The 15,200-nt window shown below is 42.2% G+C and overlaps 1 protein-coding gene across 1 annotated transcript; it reads left to right on the top strand.

The window, feature by feature from the left end:
* Positions 1-29: 29 nt before the first annotated feature.
* Positions 30-14,789, top strand: ALKBH1 (alkB homolog 1, histone H2A dioxygenase). The gene is made up of 6 exons (XM_074910027.1): positions 30-163; positions 2,985-3,093; positions 7,347-7,509; positions 11,385-11,475; positions 12,584-12,777; positions 13,296-14,789. The coding sequence occupies exons 1-6, from the start codon at positions 38-40 to the stop codon at positions 13,717-13,719; spliced, it is 1,107 nt and encodes a 368-aa protein (XP_074766128.1). The 5' UTR covers positions 30-37; the 3' UTR covers positions 13,720-14,789.
* The last annotated feature ends 411 nt before the right edge of the window (positions 14,790-15,200 follow it).

The following is a 15,200-nucleotide window of genomic DNA, read 5'->3' as shown; positions in this document are numbered from 1 at the left end:
GCCGCGCCACTCGCCGCCCTGCCGCCACCCGCCCAAAATGGCGGCGGCGGCCCTGACGCGGGAGGGGGGAGAGGACGCCTTCCGCCGGCTTTTTCGCTTCTACCGGCAGCGCGACGCGTTGGACTTGCGGGGCGTGGTGGACTTCTCCGTGCCGGGGAGCCAGGTAACGCCGGGCTCCTCCTGTCCTCGCCCCGCGGCGAGGGGTTGGGTGGCGCGAGCTGAGCTCGTCCCGCCCTTTGAGCGGTGTGGCGGTGTTTGAGCGCGGTGTTATTTCCCTTCGTGCTCGACGCTAGGTTTATAATGTTGTCCAGTGACTGGCTAGAAGATGTTGCCCTCCCAGCGCGAGCCTCTTGCAGGTTGCTATAACGTTCAAAAGCCAGTTGCGTGAGTAGAGACGGGCAGCTGAGGAAGGGCACACAGCTCTGAGGGCCCAGGGCCCCCCTGCCCGCGGGACCCAGAGGCGGGTTCACTCAGGGTCCCCTTGGGCCGGTTGCCGTGGAGTTACGGGACCCTGCTCGAGGGCACAAGGTGCCGGCCCAGCAGCCCTGGGCCAGCACTTGGTTTGTTTACAGATTTATCACTTTTGCTTATGTTTATTTACTTCCATAATGTTTATTTAGCTCTGTAGGCTGCAGTAAGGGATCTTCAAAGACTCTGACTAGAACTATGTGTTACTTAAGGGAAGCAAAGGATCATGTGGACGGAAAAAAGTAAGTTTCACTATTGGAGCTGACACTTTTCTGGGCTTATGGGCCCTTGTCTTGGACCTGAAATACCTGAGTGAGCTGGAGAGGGAGCTGGGATCACCTTCCCCCCACTGTGCAGTGTGTTCCTAGGGTTCTTGCTGCCTTCCCCTTGGTAAAGTTTCATCTCCTTGCTTGCTCCAATATAATAAACATTTGGCTTAGCCATCGGGATAAGAGCAACCGTTAGAGTAGATTAGGGGTACACAGTCAGGAGTATATCTGAAACTAGTAGCCTTCATGGTTAGTAGTTCACCATGTCTTGAGTGATGAAGTGATCCTTTAAACTCATCTTCTATTTTGTCACCTCTCATAAGGATAACAGGTATCAGCTGAAGTATTGTTAACTACAGATTTTTTTACATTTGAGCCTGTATGAAAAAAGGGTGTAGGGAATGTAGTTAAAATGAAAATGTCTCATTTTTTGTGGTTCAAATGCTTAGCCTTTTCTTTTTACGGTTCTGTTAGAAAATATATTTTTCTGTCTTTTTAGACTATAACTTTGATACTGTTAATAGGACACAAAACCTGACCCATATGAAACTGTTCAAGGTATTAGCATTAAACAAGGGAGCTGTTAACCTTTCAGCCTTTCTTGAGCTTGTAGCAGTCCTTTATCAAATCCATCCCTTTTGGGGAATTCAGAGTACTTGAAAGCATCACAAGCATTTGTTCCCTCTCCACATCATTCTTTTTGTGCCTGTTACATTCTAAGATCAGTTGATAGCTTACTAGTGAAAGCATCTTTTAGTCCTGTTTCCTCCAGGTTAAAAACATCTGGCTTTTCTCCTTTAAGAAGAGCTACAGACCAGGCAGATTGGCACAGATACTATTGTTCCTTTCCTCTCAGAAAACTGCTTCAAGTGATTGAGCTCTTCAGTGAAGTGTGACATACCCCAGCTGCCCTGCCACCAGGCTTATTTAACTGATTCAGCACATGTAATTCTGCAGCATAGAAACAATTCCTGTTCTCCAGAAGCCCTGGTGGCAGCTGGTGTGTAAGCAGTTTGAGAAGCAGAGAGGTGGCAGAGTCATTGTCAAAGGAAGAGCCTTCCTGGGGTTGTTCTGCAGACAGGACACTGAACTAAGCTCTTCAAGGCTAGCAGTCACAAAGCAGCTTTTGACAGAAAACTGAAAAATTGGTAAAACTGAGCACGTTGCCAGAAGCTGCTGCCCAGCGTTAATTTAGAGTTCTCTTACAAATTCTATGTACATAATTTAGACTCGTTGCTCAGAAGATTTTAACCAGAGCTGTCAGCTTGCAGAGAGACTGATTTACACATTTATCACTGCAGAGCCTGTGTGCAAAGGCATTAATTTCATGTACACTTTAAATTGTCATAAACAAAGTCTTGCCTGTTTCTGCCTGCTTATTCCCACTGTGCCTGGCCAGCTCTTTCCTTATATGAGTCTGTACTTTTGCACAGCCTTGTGGAGAGCCGGGCTGGGGAGCTAAGCCAGAACAAAACAACCTGCCTCTATCCTGCCCTCCCTAAGACAGTTCCCAGGCCTAAGGGAAGAAGGGACTGGGAACACAGTGGATGAGTTTGTTCTTTTCAAAAGTGTTGGCATATTACAGCTTAAATATATGTGTTATTGTGACCTGAGAGAGTACATCAAGAAAAATATATTTTGTTAAGACTTGAGCCTGCAGTTGGAAACAGAAGTGGCAATGTGGTATTTGGAATTTACAGGGTTTCTGCAGTTCTTCACATCATAACTTTGGCCACTTCATCACTGTACTACTACTTCTGTAAATTACAGATAAGAATAGTCATCTACCCTATGGGATCATGAGCAACTTGTATTTGGAACATTATTTGAAGGTATAAAGTGTTATGGGTACTAAATATTGCTCTGTAATGAAGATAGATAATTACCAGAATGTTTTATAATGATGAGGCTGTACTGTGGAAATTGAAAAATACTGTTGAATTTTTTCTCACTGCTATAAATTGTTTGGGTTTTTTTATGAATGGAGAAGATCTCTCCTGATCCCCAAGTATTGTAAAAACTGTAGGTACCTTTTGATTCTATGTTGAGCACATACTAGCTCTGTTAGCAGCTTGCCCTGTTCTGGTCACAGTTGCTCAGACAGTAGTTGTGTGGCATGGTTAGCATTTTCACGAGGTTTACCTTGGAATATGGTAGCACTCTTTCTTATAGGTGCCATTCGTAGATGCATTTTGTATTTCTCCTTTTTTTTTTTTTTCTTTAACCAGATCTGTTTTCTTTTGCCAGGTATTCAGATCACAGCTCAGTGTTTCTTCAGTCAGTGATCAAGATGCCTACAGAGCAGGATTACAGCCAGTTAGCCTGTGGAAAGCCTATGGCCTCAATGGGTATCCAGGTAGGTACTTCTGATTTCAAGAAAAATTAAAGACAACCTTGTTGCTTTGGATTCAGGCATCTTCCATCTTATTCTCCTTGCCTTGCCTGAAAAACCTATTTTGGTTTGTTTAAGTGTAATTTAATGTTATTTTGAGTGCAGGAGGACAAACAAGTCAGCTAAAGGGTGGGATGCAGCAATATGGAGGTGAAAACAGAAAGGCCAGTTGTTTCACAATCTCTGATCAACCAGACCTCTTGCAAGAATGGATTCCTGTTGCCTTTGATACAGAGATTATATTTCTGTTGCATCTGTTTTTCCTCAACATATATCATGAAAATTAGAGAAGTGGCTGAAGTACAGTCGTTTCAGGGCTAAAGCGTGTGGCATCTATTTGCTGGTGTAGAACACTGAGTACAATAAATGAATAAGAATCTCTTGTCCTATACAAGGTACAGAGTAATTTCATTAAGTAGGTTATTTCAAAAACTGAACTGGATCTCAGGTTTGCAGGTCACCTGGTAGAATCATAGAAATATGTTAGGTTGGAAGAGACCTCCAGAGGTCTAGTGCAACTCCCTGCTTAAAGCAGAGTTAAGTTGAAAGTTCGATGAGGTCACTCAGAGCTTTGGTTTTGGAAACTTCCAGGGATAGATTACACACCCTCTCTGGGCATTTGTTCCAGTGTTTCACCACTCTTGTGATTTTTTTTTTTAATTTTTTTTTTTCTTCACCTTAAATCAAAATTTGTCTTGCTGTAATTTGTGACTGTTGCTCATAATCTTGCTGTGCACCTCTGAGGAGAATCTCGCTTCACCTTCTCTGTAACGCCCTTTTAGGTAGCTCTTACCTTTGTCAAGGTTCCTTTCAGATGGCAGCAGTAGCCTCCAGCATATTCACTGCTACCCCAATTTATTGTTATCTGTAAGTGGGGCGAGGATGAATGTTCCGTTGTCCAGGCTGTTGATGTAGACGTAGTGATCCGTCTTGCGTTCCTCAGGTTGATACAGGGGTCATCTTGTAACAGCCACTGGTTAGGCTTTGAACCATCAAATCGCTGTTCTTTAAGCCTGGTGGCCCAGCCAGCTTTTGCTCACCCTTATAGTTTACCCATAAAATCCATGAGCCCCCAGTGTGGCTGCAGGAGACCGACTGTAAAACTTTGCTAAAGCCAAGGTAAACAGCATCCCTGGTTCTCTCTTTGTTTGGGCATCTTCCTCTAGCAGGCAATAAGGCTGGTTAGACAAAATTTGCCTTCAGTAAATCCATGCTTGCTGTTCCCAACCTCCCTGTGTCTGGAAATTGCTGTTGTGAAAGCTTGCTCCCTAATCTTACCAGCGGTTTTGGTAAGACTGATGAGTTTGTAGATCCCCAGATCTTCCTTATTTCAGGGATTTTTGCTTGTTTGATTTTGGTTTCTTTTGGTTCCTCGGGACTGTGGTCAGTGTCTGTGGGGGTTGCTATGAAGCCACCCTACCATTTCTGAAACTGAGGCAGCCACATTAGCCACCTGGTGTAGTTAATACACAGGAAATTGAGTAACTTCAGGAGAAAGCCTTCCACTTCTTCTTGACTCTCAAATTGTTCTGCTTACCTGTCATGTTATAGCTGCCCTTGCTTGGTCTTTCTTGCCATTTTATGTCTGTCTAAGCATCTTTCCTAGCAATTATGTGGGGTAGATGACAAATGTTCCACTTAGCTGTGTTTTTCTTCTGCTTTGACAAAGAAAACCTTTCACTAAAATGAAATGCAAATACGTTAACAAATTCTCAGTCCTGTTCAGAATCAAGTCATGTGTGGACAGTAATAATCCTTTTCCAGCTACCTTTATCTGGACATCCTAAAGCACTCTTAAGATATTTAACCATCTGCCCCAACAGCCCTCTAAAATAAGTTTGAATTTCTTTAGTTTGTCTGTGAGCATATGGAAGTAATTTGGTTTTGTCCCCACAGCGAGCAATGAAATATAAGACTAAGGAAGCTGGGTGGATTTCTGTTGTGGTTGTCCTGAGTTCTGTGAGATGTGGGTGATGCTGTCTTTGGGTCTTTGCAACTGACACAAATTGGTTTTATGACGGGTTGTTCTTGTTGCTAGACATCTGCATGTCTTACCCTTTCTTTGACTGAGGTTGGAGACCACTAACAGTAGGTATAAATTAATTTCTGGTGTGCTTCCAGATTTTGCTGCAGTGAGAGAATTGCATCTGCTTCCTCAAGGCAGATTCCTTTAGTGTACAGATACCCAAAGAATTTGTCTCTTGCCCACTTTACTCACGCCAACTCTTTCATTGTCAAGAGGTCCAATTGTGTTCCCTTCAGTTTGTGGTGTTCTTCAGTCAGCTCAGAAAGATTGCTACAGAAATATATTTCTCTTGTCCCTCCCACATGTGGTACATCACTGATTTCTAGCACCTTTGGCTCTCCCAGGAGCTATTAATGTAGAATTTTATAGTAAAACTCTACAACTGTTAGAAATTCTGTGTTTTCTGCCTTTCTTGACATCGGAAGCGTAGCAGTAACCCACTACTTAGTTGTTCTTGCTTTTATAAATCTAGACTAATCTGGTGAGTAAGCAATGAAAGGTTTGGAGAGACATGGCATGTTCTAAGCTTCTGACACAAAAGTCATAAAATTTGGATTCTTAATCTCAGCTCTGTGTGTAACTGGCCCTCCAAGCTTCAATTCCTTCATTAATACCTGGAGATAATACATACATAGTAGAGCGTAATTTCATGAATGTAGTAAAGTGTTTTGAGAACCCCACATCAGAAGTTGTAGACAGCAAGATTATTGTGTTCTGTGTGTAGATTATTCTCTGTCCTGTGCAGAGGCCAACAGAAAGTAAATTTAGTTCTGCTGGCAAAGAAACTTCTCATAAGCAGACCTATCAGAAGGCTGCCATAGTATGAAGATGCAGGGAATGAAGTGAAATGAATGACAATATATTATTAATACACTGAAGGTTCTTTTTCTTACCAGTTAATTTAATTTTGTGAGATATGCTGGCAGGAAGCTTTTTCTGTGCTTTTATTACCACTTTCATAAGGCCACAAGGCAAGTTTGTATCCTACTGAGACTCCTAGCCTTGCTTCTTCCTTTTTCATCTATTTTTGTCTCTTTAACTTGGTATGACTGAAGTTCAAAAAACCACAGCAGGGTAGAACCTTGAAACTTCCTTTTCCTTTGTTCCTCCTATACCCTTATCTCTCTTTGTATGTTTATGTATTATGTTGGTGAGTCTTACTGAATTGACAGTCTTTCAGAGGGTGCCTTGATTCTCAAAGTAGGTACAATACAGATTAATAGCATCTTCCCGTCAGACACTCATTCATCAATACCGTCGACCCTGGCCTGGAAGTAAACACCCCTGGGGTGCTGGGGAGAGAATTCCAGTGAAGAATGCTGTTAGCACTCCTGGTGATGGCAGATCATGTCAAGGACTCTTGTCTGTTGAGATACAGACCAAATCAATCTATTACATCTCTGCTAACCCTCTTATTTGGGTTGCTGCTTGAACTCTGCCTGAGGTGCCTGGCTAAATGAATGGGCAGACTAGCCATACATTTATTTTCTTTTGTTAATTAACAATGACTGTAAAGTATTTGCAGTCAGCAACAAGCAGTTTGGGATATAATTTGACTTTCATCCTTTTTGAGTATTACCACACCAAAACACAAAGATGGGTACAACCAGACTTACCTGGAAATAAACATGAAGCAAAGGAGAAAACAGTTTCTGTTACTAGAGGAACTGTGGACTGCTCTCTGCAGTTCATGACACTGGAGTAGCAATAAGGAGATAGTACGAGTTCAGAGGCAGCAGCAAGGTTAGTTTGAAGTCTGGAAAAATTAGGCCAGAATGACTTTAACTTTGCAGGGTTCAAGAGAAAGATCTTGCTGAATCATTTCAAAATCAAATTTACTCCAAAGCAATTGGTTTTCCGAGTTCTTACTCCTTTATCTACCTGTAATCAATATGCCTTACACAGAGATGTCCTTTATTGTCACTTTTTTACTTGGACCAGTGTTGGCTGCCCTTCCTGTCTTCTACCTTATGGCCACCATTTGTTTGTACTGAAAAAAAAAATAGCTTTTAACTTAACTATTCAGACCTAATACTAGATTTCATGAGCTTACATGCAAAGTCAGTGGTTGTATTGTCTAAGGTGTTTCTTCAGTACTTCCAACCCCTGTCCTTTGCTCTAGTTCTAGAAAAAACAGGGAAATGCCTAATTATACTTTCTTCCCACCCCCTCCCTTTTTCTCTGTGGTCAGGGTTTATTTTCATACCAAACCCTTTCCTTCCGGGCTGCCAGCGTCACTGGGTGAAACAGTGTCTTAAGCTATACCCCCAGAAACCCAATGTCTGCAACCTGGACCTGCATATGGCTCCTGAGAAGACCGTTGACCTGTGGGGACAGAGCACAGAGCAGCTGAGGTGAGTCCAAAATAACCTTTGGTGGTCAAAACTTAATGGAGCCAGAATGTCTCAGCTCTGAGAAGGTCTAAGAAAAACGATCAGGGAAGGAAAGCTGAAAAAGATTGTGTGCATGCTGGCAGTATACAGATGGTGTCAGACATGCCAAGTTAAAGATGGATTTTTCATGGCTTGATGTGCATCCTTGTTAATTCTCTGCTTTCACACTCACAATGGGATTTTCTAGTAGCAAATTATTCCAAAGCCATCAATAAAATCTAAAATAGTGATCGTGGCTGATAGTATAGTTCTTGGAAGCATGCTAACCTTAGCTACAAGTGGAACTGTGAGGTCCCTCTAGGCCTCAGTTTTCCTGAGGCAAAGAGAATCCTTTCCAAACACCCTGCTCATGCTAGTTCTTCTTCCCCATCAGCTGTCAGACCTAGTATACTGTAATTGAAAGGCTGTTACCTCCACTTTTTTTAACTTCTCAAATTGGCTAGTTTCTGTGGTTTTACTTTCCAGTGTATTTCTTTGTTTTGGTTGGGGTTGGTTTTTTTGTTTTTTCTTTCATTCAATCTGAGATGGCCATCCTGTTTACTCTGAAAGATTCCCACAGGTTCAGAGTTCTGTGACTGCAGCTGTTTTAAAGACTTTTTTAATTGGTCACCTGTAAAAAAACCATACAAGATAAATGCTGTTTACAGTACACAATCTTTTAGTTATTTGGGTATTTATCATTGATATGCTAACTTCACTGCTCATTTTTTCATAATGATTGTTTCCTGTGATGGAGTGACCAGAGTTTCCTACAACTCTCATCTGCTGAGATTTTTCTTCAAAAATACTGTTAACATCTACAAGATATGGAATAGCAAAAGCAACATTGTAACTTTTAAATATTTGCACCTAGGAGAGAAGTTATGTCCCCACTTGTGTTTTTCAGGCTCAGTCAGAATCAGTTACAGAAATTCAGATGCCTTTTTTGTGTTCCATCAACGATGAAAAATTGTTCTTTGAAAGTATTGTGCCCTACAGCTGAAAAAAGTGGGGTACTGTTCCAGCTTGACAGGCCTTTCCCAGCAGCACCTCCTGCACACACAGAGAATGATCGGAACAGGGGTTAATTTGCAGCTGAATCCAGTTCAGTTGAAAATAGTGTTTGGAAGAGTGATGGCTGGCAGAAACACTGGCAGGTTTATTAAGCACTTGTCTGAGTCTCGAGGTGAGCAAACTGCTTTATTTGTGCTTTTACCCAGGGGACAGTGGATCAAACTAGCCAACTTGTCTAGTATCTGGAATGAGAGCGTTTCAGGGGAGGGGAGAAGCAAAATGCTTAACTAAAAAGAGGTTTACTTCCAAGACTTGGACACAACTTTATTGCTTTTTAAAGCCATCACAAAGATGCATAGATATGCTTGGGTTCTGGCTTACGTGCTCTTTTTGGGATGCAGGTATCACAAGGTAGGGAGAGTCTATTACAGTTCCTAGAAATGTATGCTATGCTCCTGTTGTGGTTTAACCCCAGCCAGCAGCTAAGCTCCACACAACTGCTCGCTCACTTCCTCCCGTGGGATGGGGGAGAGAATCGGAAGGGTAAAAGTGAGAAAACTCATGGGTTGAGATAAAGACAGATTAACATGTAAAGCAAAAGCCACATGCAAGCAAAGCAAAACAAGGAACATATTCACCACTCCCCACTGGCAGGCAGGTGCTCAGCCATCTCCAGGAAAGCAGGGCTCCATCACGTATAACAGTTACTTGGGAAGACAAGCACCATCACTCTGAACATCCTCCCCTTCCTCCTCCTCCCAGCTTTATATGCTGAGCACGACATCACATGGTCTGGGATATCCCTTTGGGCAGTTGGGGTCAGCTGTCCCGGCTGTGTCCCCTCCCAACTTCTTGTGCACCCCCAGCCTCCTCGCTGGTGGGGTGGTGGGAGAAACAGAAAAGGCCTTGGCTCCGTGTAAGCACTGCTCAGCAATAGATAAAACATCTCTACATTATCACCACTATTTCCAGCACAAATCCAAAATACAGCCCCATAGTAGCTGCTGTGAAGAAAATTATCCCAGCCAAAACCAGCAAAGCTCTCTTACTTTGTAAGACTTCGGGTATTTACTTTAGTGCTGGGACAATTAAAAGCATAAAAAGGGGTAGAGCATCTCTATGAGGGATTTATATATCCTTGTGTATAAGGAAAAGGCTGGGGAGATTTTATAGATGCAATCATTTACTAGTGAATACAGAAAAAAGGAAGCTTCAGACCAAAGTGCCCCTGCTGTTCAGTCTTGTTCTCTTTCTAACACGGTTATACCGGAATTTCTCTGTACTCGCTTGTAGGAGCACCTGCTGCTACAGCTCTAGGCACTCATTATCTCCAGATACATAACACTCAGACTTTCCTCTCCTTAGCAATCACATGTGAAATCATATGTGAAATACTAAATTCTGTGAATAAGGACCTCCTGAGCATATTTGGGTTCCTGCTGTTGTGCAAAAACTCTAGCACTGTAGAAAAAGGGTGCTTTCAAAAGTCACGTGCTAATTACGAACATTCACTTTGTCAATTTAAAGATGTAGAGGAACGCGTTGTGGGCTCTCCCTTTTCTAAATGTTGTGTTACCTGCTTGTAGGCTCCATAAATTGTTTCAAGCAGCAGCAGTTACGGTGTTGCTGCATTATGGTAAATGTGACAAAGATGGAAACTGGAAAGATTACTTTCTTTCAATAATCAGTGAGCTATGAAAAATTACTAAAGGTAAAGAAACTGGCCTTTTACTTCTGTTCCTGGTTTAGCTTAGGAACTATCAGTACAATATAGGTGAAGGGCAGAAACAAGCTGTGTATCCAGGTACAAATGTACATTAAATGCAGATGCTTGGCTGAGACTTGACCGTGGCAGCACAAATATGAATCCTGTTCTGTAAAAGAGAGCATGTTTTACTGAACTAATGAGGCTATAAATGAGAGCAAACCATCTGGTGCTACTGTTTATCATGATGCTCTGAGTACATTTCCCTTTTCTTCCTTTCTTTACCATAACATGTGAATTAGCTTAAGAAAAGGAACTGAAATTGCTGGAATAAGTGGACTAGAAGATACATGTGTAACTTCCTTTTTATATTTGTCACTAACATGTTTCTGTCAGATTTACTATAGTAATGCTCTCTGTAACATTTTAAGGACTTTTCCATGGCCATAGTAAAAGCCCATCTCTTCCTACCTTTACCACCTTCAAGTAAGAATGATAAATTGGTGTGTGGCTTCAGACTGCTGAGTCTCTCTGCATCAGGCTTGTCACTTGAGAAAAACAGGTTTTTGTTCTGCATAGCAGGCTGGATAGGAGACACCTGCTAGAGCAGTCTTGATTCTTACTGACCATTGAGTCAGTCCATCCTAAGGACTTTTTGTAAAAGTAGTGAGTGGTAGAACTAGTGGTCCTTTGCAACTTGATACACTTCACTGTGAGGTGAAGCATTTTCCTTTCTTGTCACTTTCTGTTAAGTGTCTAAAATATTTTTTCCTTGTGTTTGCACCTTTTAGATCTTCACAGATTCTGTTCTTTCAGGTGCTCAGATAGTATATGCTTAATTCTGACTTCTAAATCTGTAGCAGCTCATTGTGTTGTCTCCATCTGATAACTCGTTATGTATCATGTTGAAAATACAAGCTTTCAAACTGATAGTAGTTGACAGTAGGCCCTACAGCTTGCACAAACTGCATGAACTGAATTTTCAGCGTCTTTGGAGGAGAAGAATAATGGCACTGAAAATAAGTTTAGTATTGATGGTTTTAATAAGCTGAGTGAATCTCATTACTGTATGCTGCACTACCAGAAAACTCCTCAGAAATTAACATGTATCCTATTTCTTCTCATTTTGTCTTTGCAGAAGGAAAGGTTCCAGTAAACGGGAGCCCAAAAGCTTACTGGAGAAGCTGCGCTGGGTGACCCTTGGTTACCATTATAACTGGGATACTAAGGTATTGAAATGAAATTCTTCTCTATTTTTCTTTGCTATAAGGACTCAGAATGGCAGACAGAGGGCATCATGGAATAAAATGCTTATAATCCTACAAGACAGTCTTGAGGAAAGGCTGTAATAAACCATGCTTGTAAGATCATTTAAATCTCTATTAGTTTACTGTGAAGGATTTAACAGCAAAAAGTCCATTGCTGCACTCTTTCCTTTGAAAGGTAATATGGTAGCATATACTCAACTCTAGACCTGTGGCTATTTGACGATAAGTGAGCATTTTCACCCTATCAAAAGGGATGGTCACAAAAGCGTCATTAACTACTTAAGATGAGAATGACCTTGAGTGCTTGAAGACAGCTACTTTGGAGAAACTACACTTTGGAGGGGTGAGTGAGAGCAGGAAGAGACTGCTACTGATGTGACTTTGAATTTAAGAGTCTCACCAACTAACACCTATTTTGGGCCTCCTGACCAAAATAAACTTTTTCATGAGACTGAGTCAGATGGAGGCTGAGAAGGGATGGCAGAGTGAATATGCAGTCTCACCATTATATTTGCAGATACTGAACCAAATCTTTTTGCAGCCTTGTATTTACCAGGTCAGCCAATTGGGTGGCCTTCATAAAAACTTGGTTTTTCCTTTCCAGTCCTCTCAGAATCACTTATGGGAGGGAGAAAAAGTAGGTTTGCAATTGATTCCTGTTTGGTTTATTCTTCAAAGAAGGAATCAAGATACTTGCTTCAGAGCTCTGTTGAGATACAGAACTGTCTTCCCATTGGCAGCTTTAGGTAATGACCAAGTAGATCCTCAGGATGTTGGTACTAACCTTAGGTACTAATCTTACTGACTTCTTTTGCCATTCAGATATAATGCTTAACTTCACAATTAATTGAATCTCTGGTAGTCTCAGCATAGGCCCAGAATTAAATGATAAGAGGTGGACTTGCTGTTGGTTCTGCCTATGTTGTAGTCATTTTCCAGGCAAATATGATGTCCTCCATGACTATCAGCAAAACTGAGTTCTCCTTCAATGTTTGTTTCCAATTGTATTTGCTGCTCTGATGTTCTGGGTGTGGTTTGTGTTTTTCTTTTTCTATTCTCCTTCCTCCAGAAGTACTCAGCAAATCACCACACTCCTTTCCCCTCAGACCTTGCATTCCTGTCAGAACAAGTGGCTGCAGCCTGTGGGTTCCGGGGCTTCCAAGCCCAAGCAGGGATCTTGAACTACTATCATTTTGACTCTTCACTGGGAATTCATGTGGACGAGTCTGAACTAGACCATTCTCGGCCCCTTTTATCATTCAGGTGAGTCAAGGAAAGTGCTTGGGTGTTGTGGAAGGATGGGTGACTTTTTTTCTATGGTTGCATATGGGTATAGGAAGTCGGTATGACATAGTTTGCTAATTGGGTATATAATCTTTGCTCTCTGAGGTTCGAATAGTAGGAAGCTGTAGCTCAAGGGCATAGGTTTTTCTTTGAAGACTGCTTGAATAGCATGGATGTGGTGCCTGGACTGGAAGAGCTTTTTGCATGGAGCACAGTTCTGTTCTAAAACAGCAGAGTGGCAGTTGGGTACTAGCAGGCAGGAATGAAATACCTCAGCAGAGCTTCAAACCTGCACACTATGCTTACCTTGAACCAGGCCTCTTGGTCTGTTTTCTGTGTTCTCATTGTAAAGTTGTTACTGGGAGTCCATCTGGTTTTCTTGTTTGGGTTTGCTGGGTTTTTTATAAAGTGATTTAGGTGCTAATATTTGCTTACTGTATATATAATTGTCCTCTGACTGAATTTGTTTTCTCCCTCCATCCTTGTACCATCTCTAGTTTTGGGCAATCCTCGATATTTTTGCTTGGGGGCCTGAAGCGGGAGGAGGCCCCAACAGCAATGTTCATGCACAGTGGAGATATCATGGTGATGTCTGGCTTCAGCCGTCTGCTGTACCATGCCGTCCCCCGTGTCCTCCCCAACCTTGAAGGGACAGCTCTGCCTTCGTGCCTGGACCAGGCACTTCCTTCAGACCTTCCTGTTGGCTCAGTCATTGAGCGCAGCTCTGATGAGGATTGGCAGGTGTGTGCCAAGTACTTGCAATCTTCCCGCATTAATATGACTATTCGGCAGGTGTTGGCTGAGGGTCAGAAATTTCCAGAGGAATCTGGGACAAACGGAAAAGGCCAAGCAGCCTCTGAAGACAGTCACCATCAGGAGAACAGCAGGGCCAAGAGACATAAACCAAATCCAGACAGCTGAGACCAGGAGATCTTGCTGACTTGGACTGGATAGGCAACCTCCATATGGAATTGGGAACTAATGTAATCATACTAGAAGTCACTTGTCTGTATTGGGATTAATAAACTTCTGCAGAATAAATGTAGTCCTCCTTGCTGTAAGAAATAGGTGGGGAGAAGAGAATGTAAAAGAAGAAGAAGGGTAAGTTCAGGACTGGGACTCAGGAGATGAACTTTGCCATTTTGTTGCAGACACTTACTGTACTCGGTTCCCTTTAAAATACCTGTATGTCAGAATTTTAAGCTTGGTTCAGTGATGCTCATTAAGTATTTTGAAATCACTGAGCAGAAAGTGCTAGCAAAAGATACTTAATTGCTCTGTGTTAAAGAATCCTATTGGGCTTGTGAAGCTTGGATAAAGTGCACTAACAAATATGGAAGAGGATAGGCTGCTATGGGCATGGGACCTACCTGCAGCCTTTTTAAGAGAATTACCTCCACAGCCCCAATGGGTTCAGTGATCAGAAACTAGCAGCTCCCTCAATCAACACCTGCTGTGGGCTTACTGTAGTCCTTTTGCCTGCTTGCACCCCGTCAGCTGCAGCAGAAACTGCTCTTAGGAGTGGAACTGGACTTTCTTTGCATACCTCAGATTTTAGAGAGAAACAATGGGGGACAATATCTACTTAGAATATCTAGTAGCTCCCAGCTGGATCTCCTCCCAACAGTAAGTATGTGACAGACCTACATACCCATGCTTTCAAAACTGCCCCCTCAAGTGCCTGCAGATTGTGGTCCTCCAGTCCCAAGCTAGTATCTTTAAAGAACAGAATGACTTACAAGTAGAAGCAATGAATTTGTAAATTAAGTACCTAAAAAAATTAATCAGTCACTATCTCTGTCACCCAAAGATAAATGTATTGAAACAAAGAAAAGCACTAGCTTTTGTGCCAGTTCTCTTTAACACTCAGACCTTCCTATCTGCTTTTTAATGCAGTTTTAATTGTTGGAGTGGAATGCACTATCCCTGGGGTATTTTGTTGCACTTTCCCAATGAATAAACTTACTCAGTTTTTAAATTAAAGATCTCTATCAGTGTTGGGCTGGCTTTTTTCTTCCTTTCTTTTTCTCCCTGTTAGTTATTTCAGTGTATGGTTAATGCTGCCGCATCCCTTGTGCTGTTCCCTCCAGGCTTCTTTTGGATCTAGTGCATCTGCCATCTGCCAGCTCTGGTGGAGGAGCCCTACATATGCCTGCAGGGCTCCTTTGCTTACCGGCAGTTCAGGGTTTGTTGAGCGGTTTCAGAGAGGTGCTGCCTGCAGTATGAAAGTCCAATTTAATATGTATGTGTCAGCTTCTCATGGGGAAAGTGTCTGGTCTGTTTATTTCATAGCAGGTGAATGTGTGTATGTGTGCAATTAATTGCTTACACAATACTGCAAAGAGCTCCAGTAATTTAATGTCTAAAATAATCGGATGCGGGGTTTAGTATTCTATGCCAGC

This window comes from Athene noctua, chromosome 6, assembly GCF_965140245.1.
Source record: "Athene noctua chromosome 6, bAthNoc1.hap1.1, whole genome shotgun sequence".
NCBI lineage: Eukaryota > Metazoa > Chordata > Aves > Strigiformes > Strigidae > Athene > Athene noctua.
This window is presented reverse-complemented; position numbering and strand designations above follow the sequence as displayed.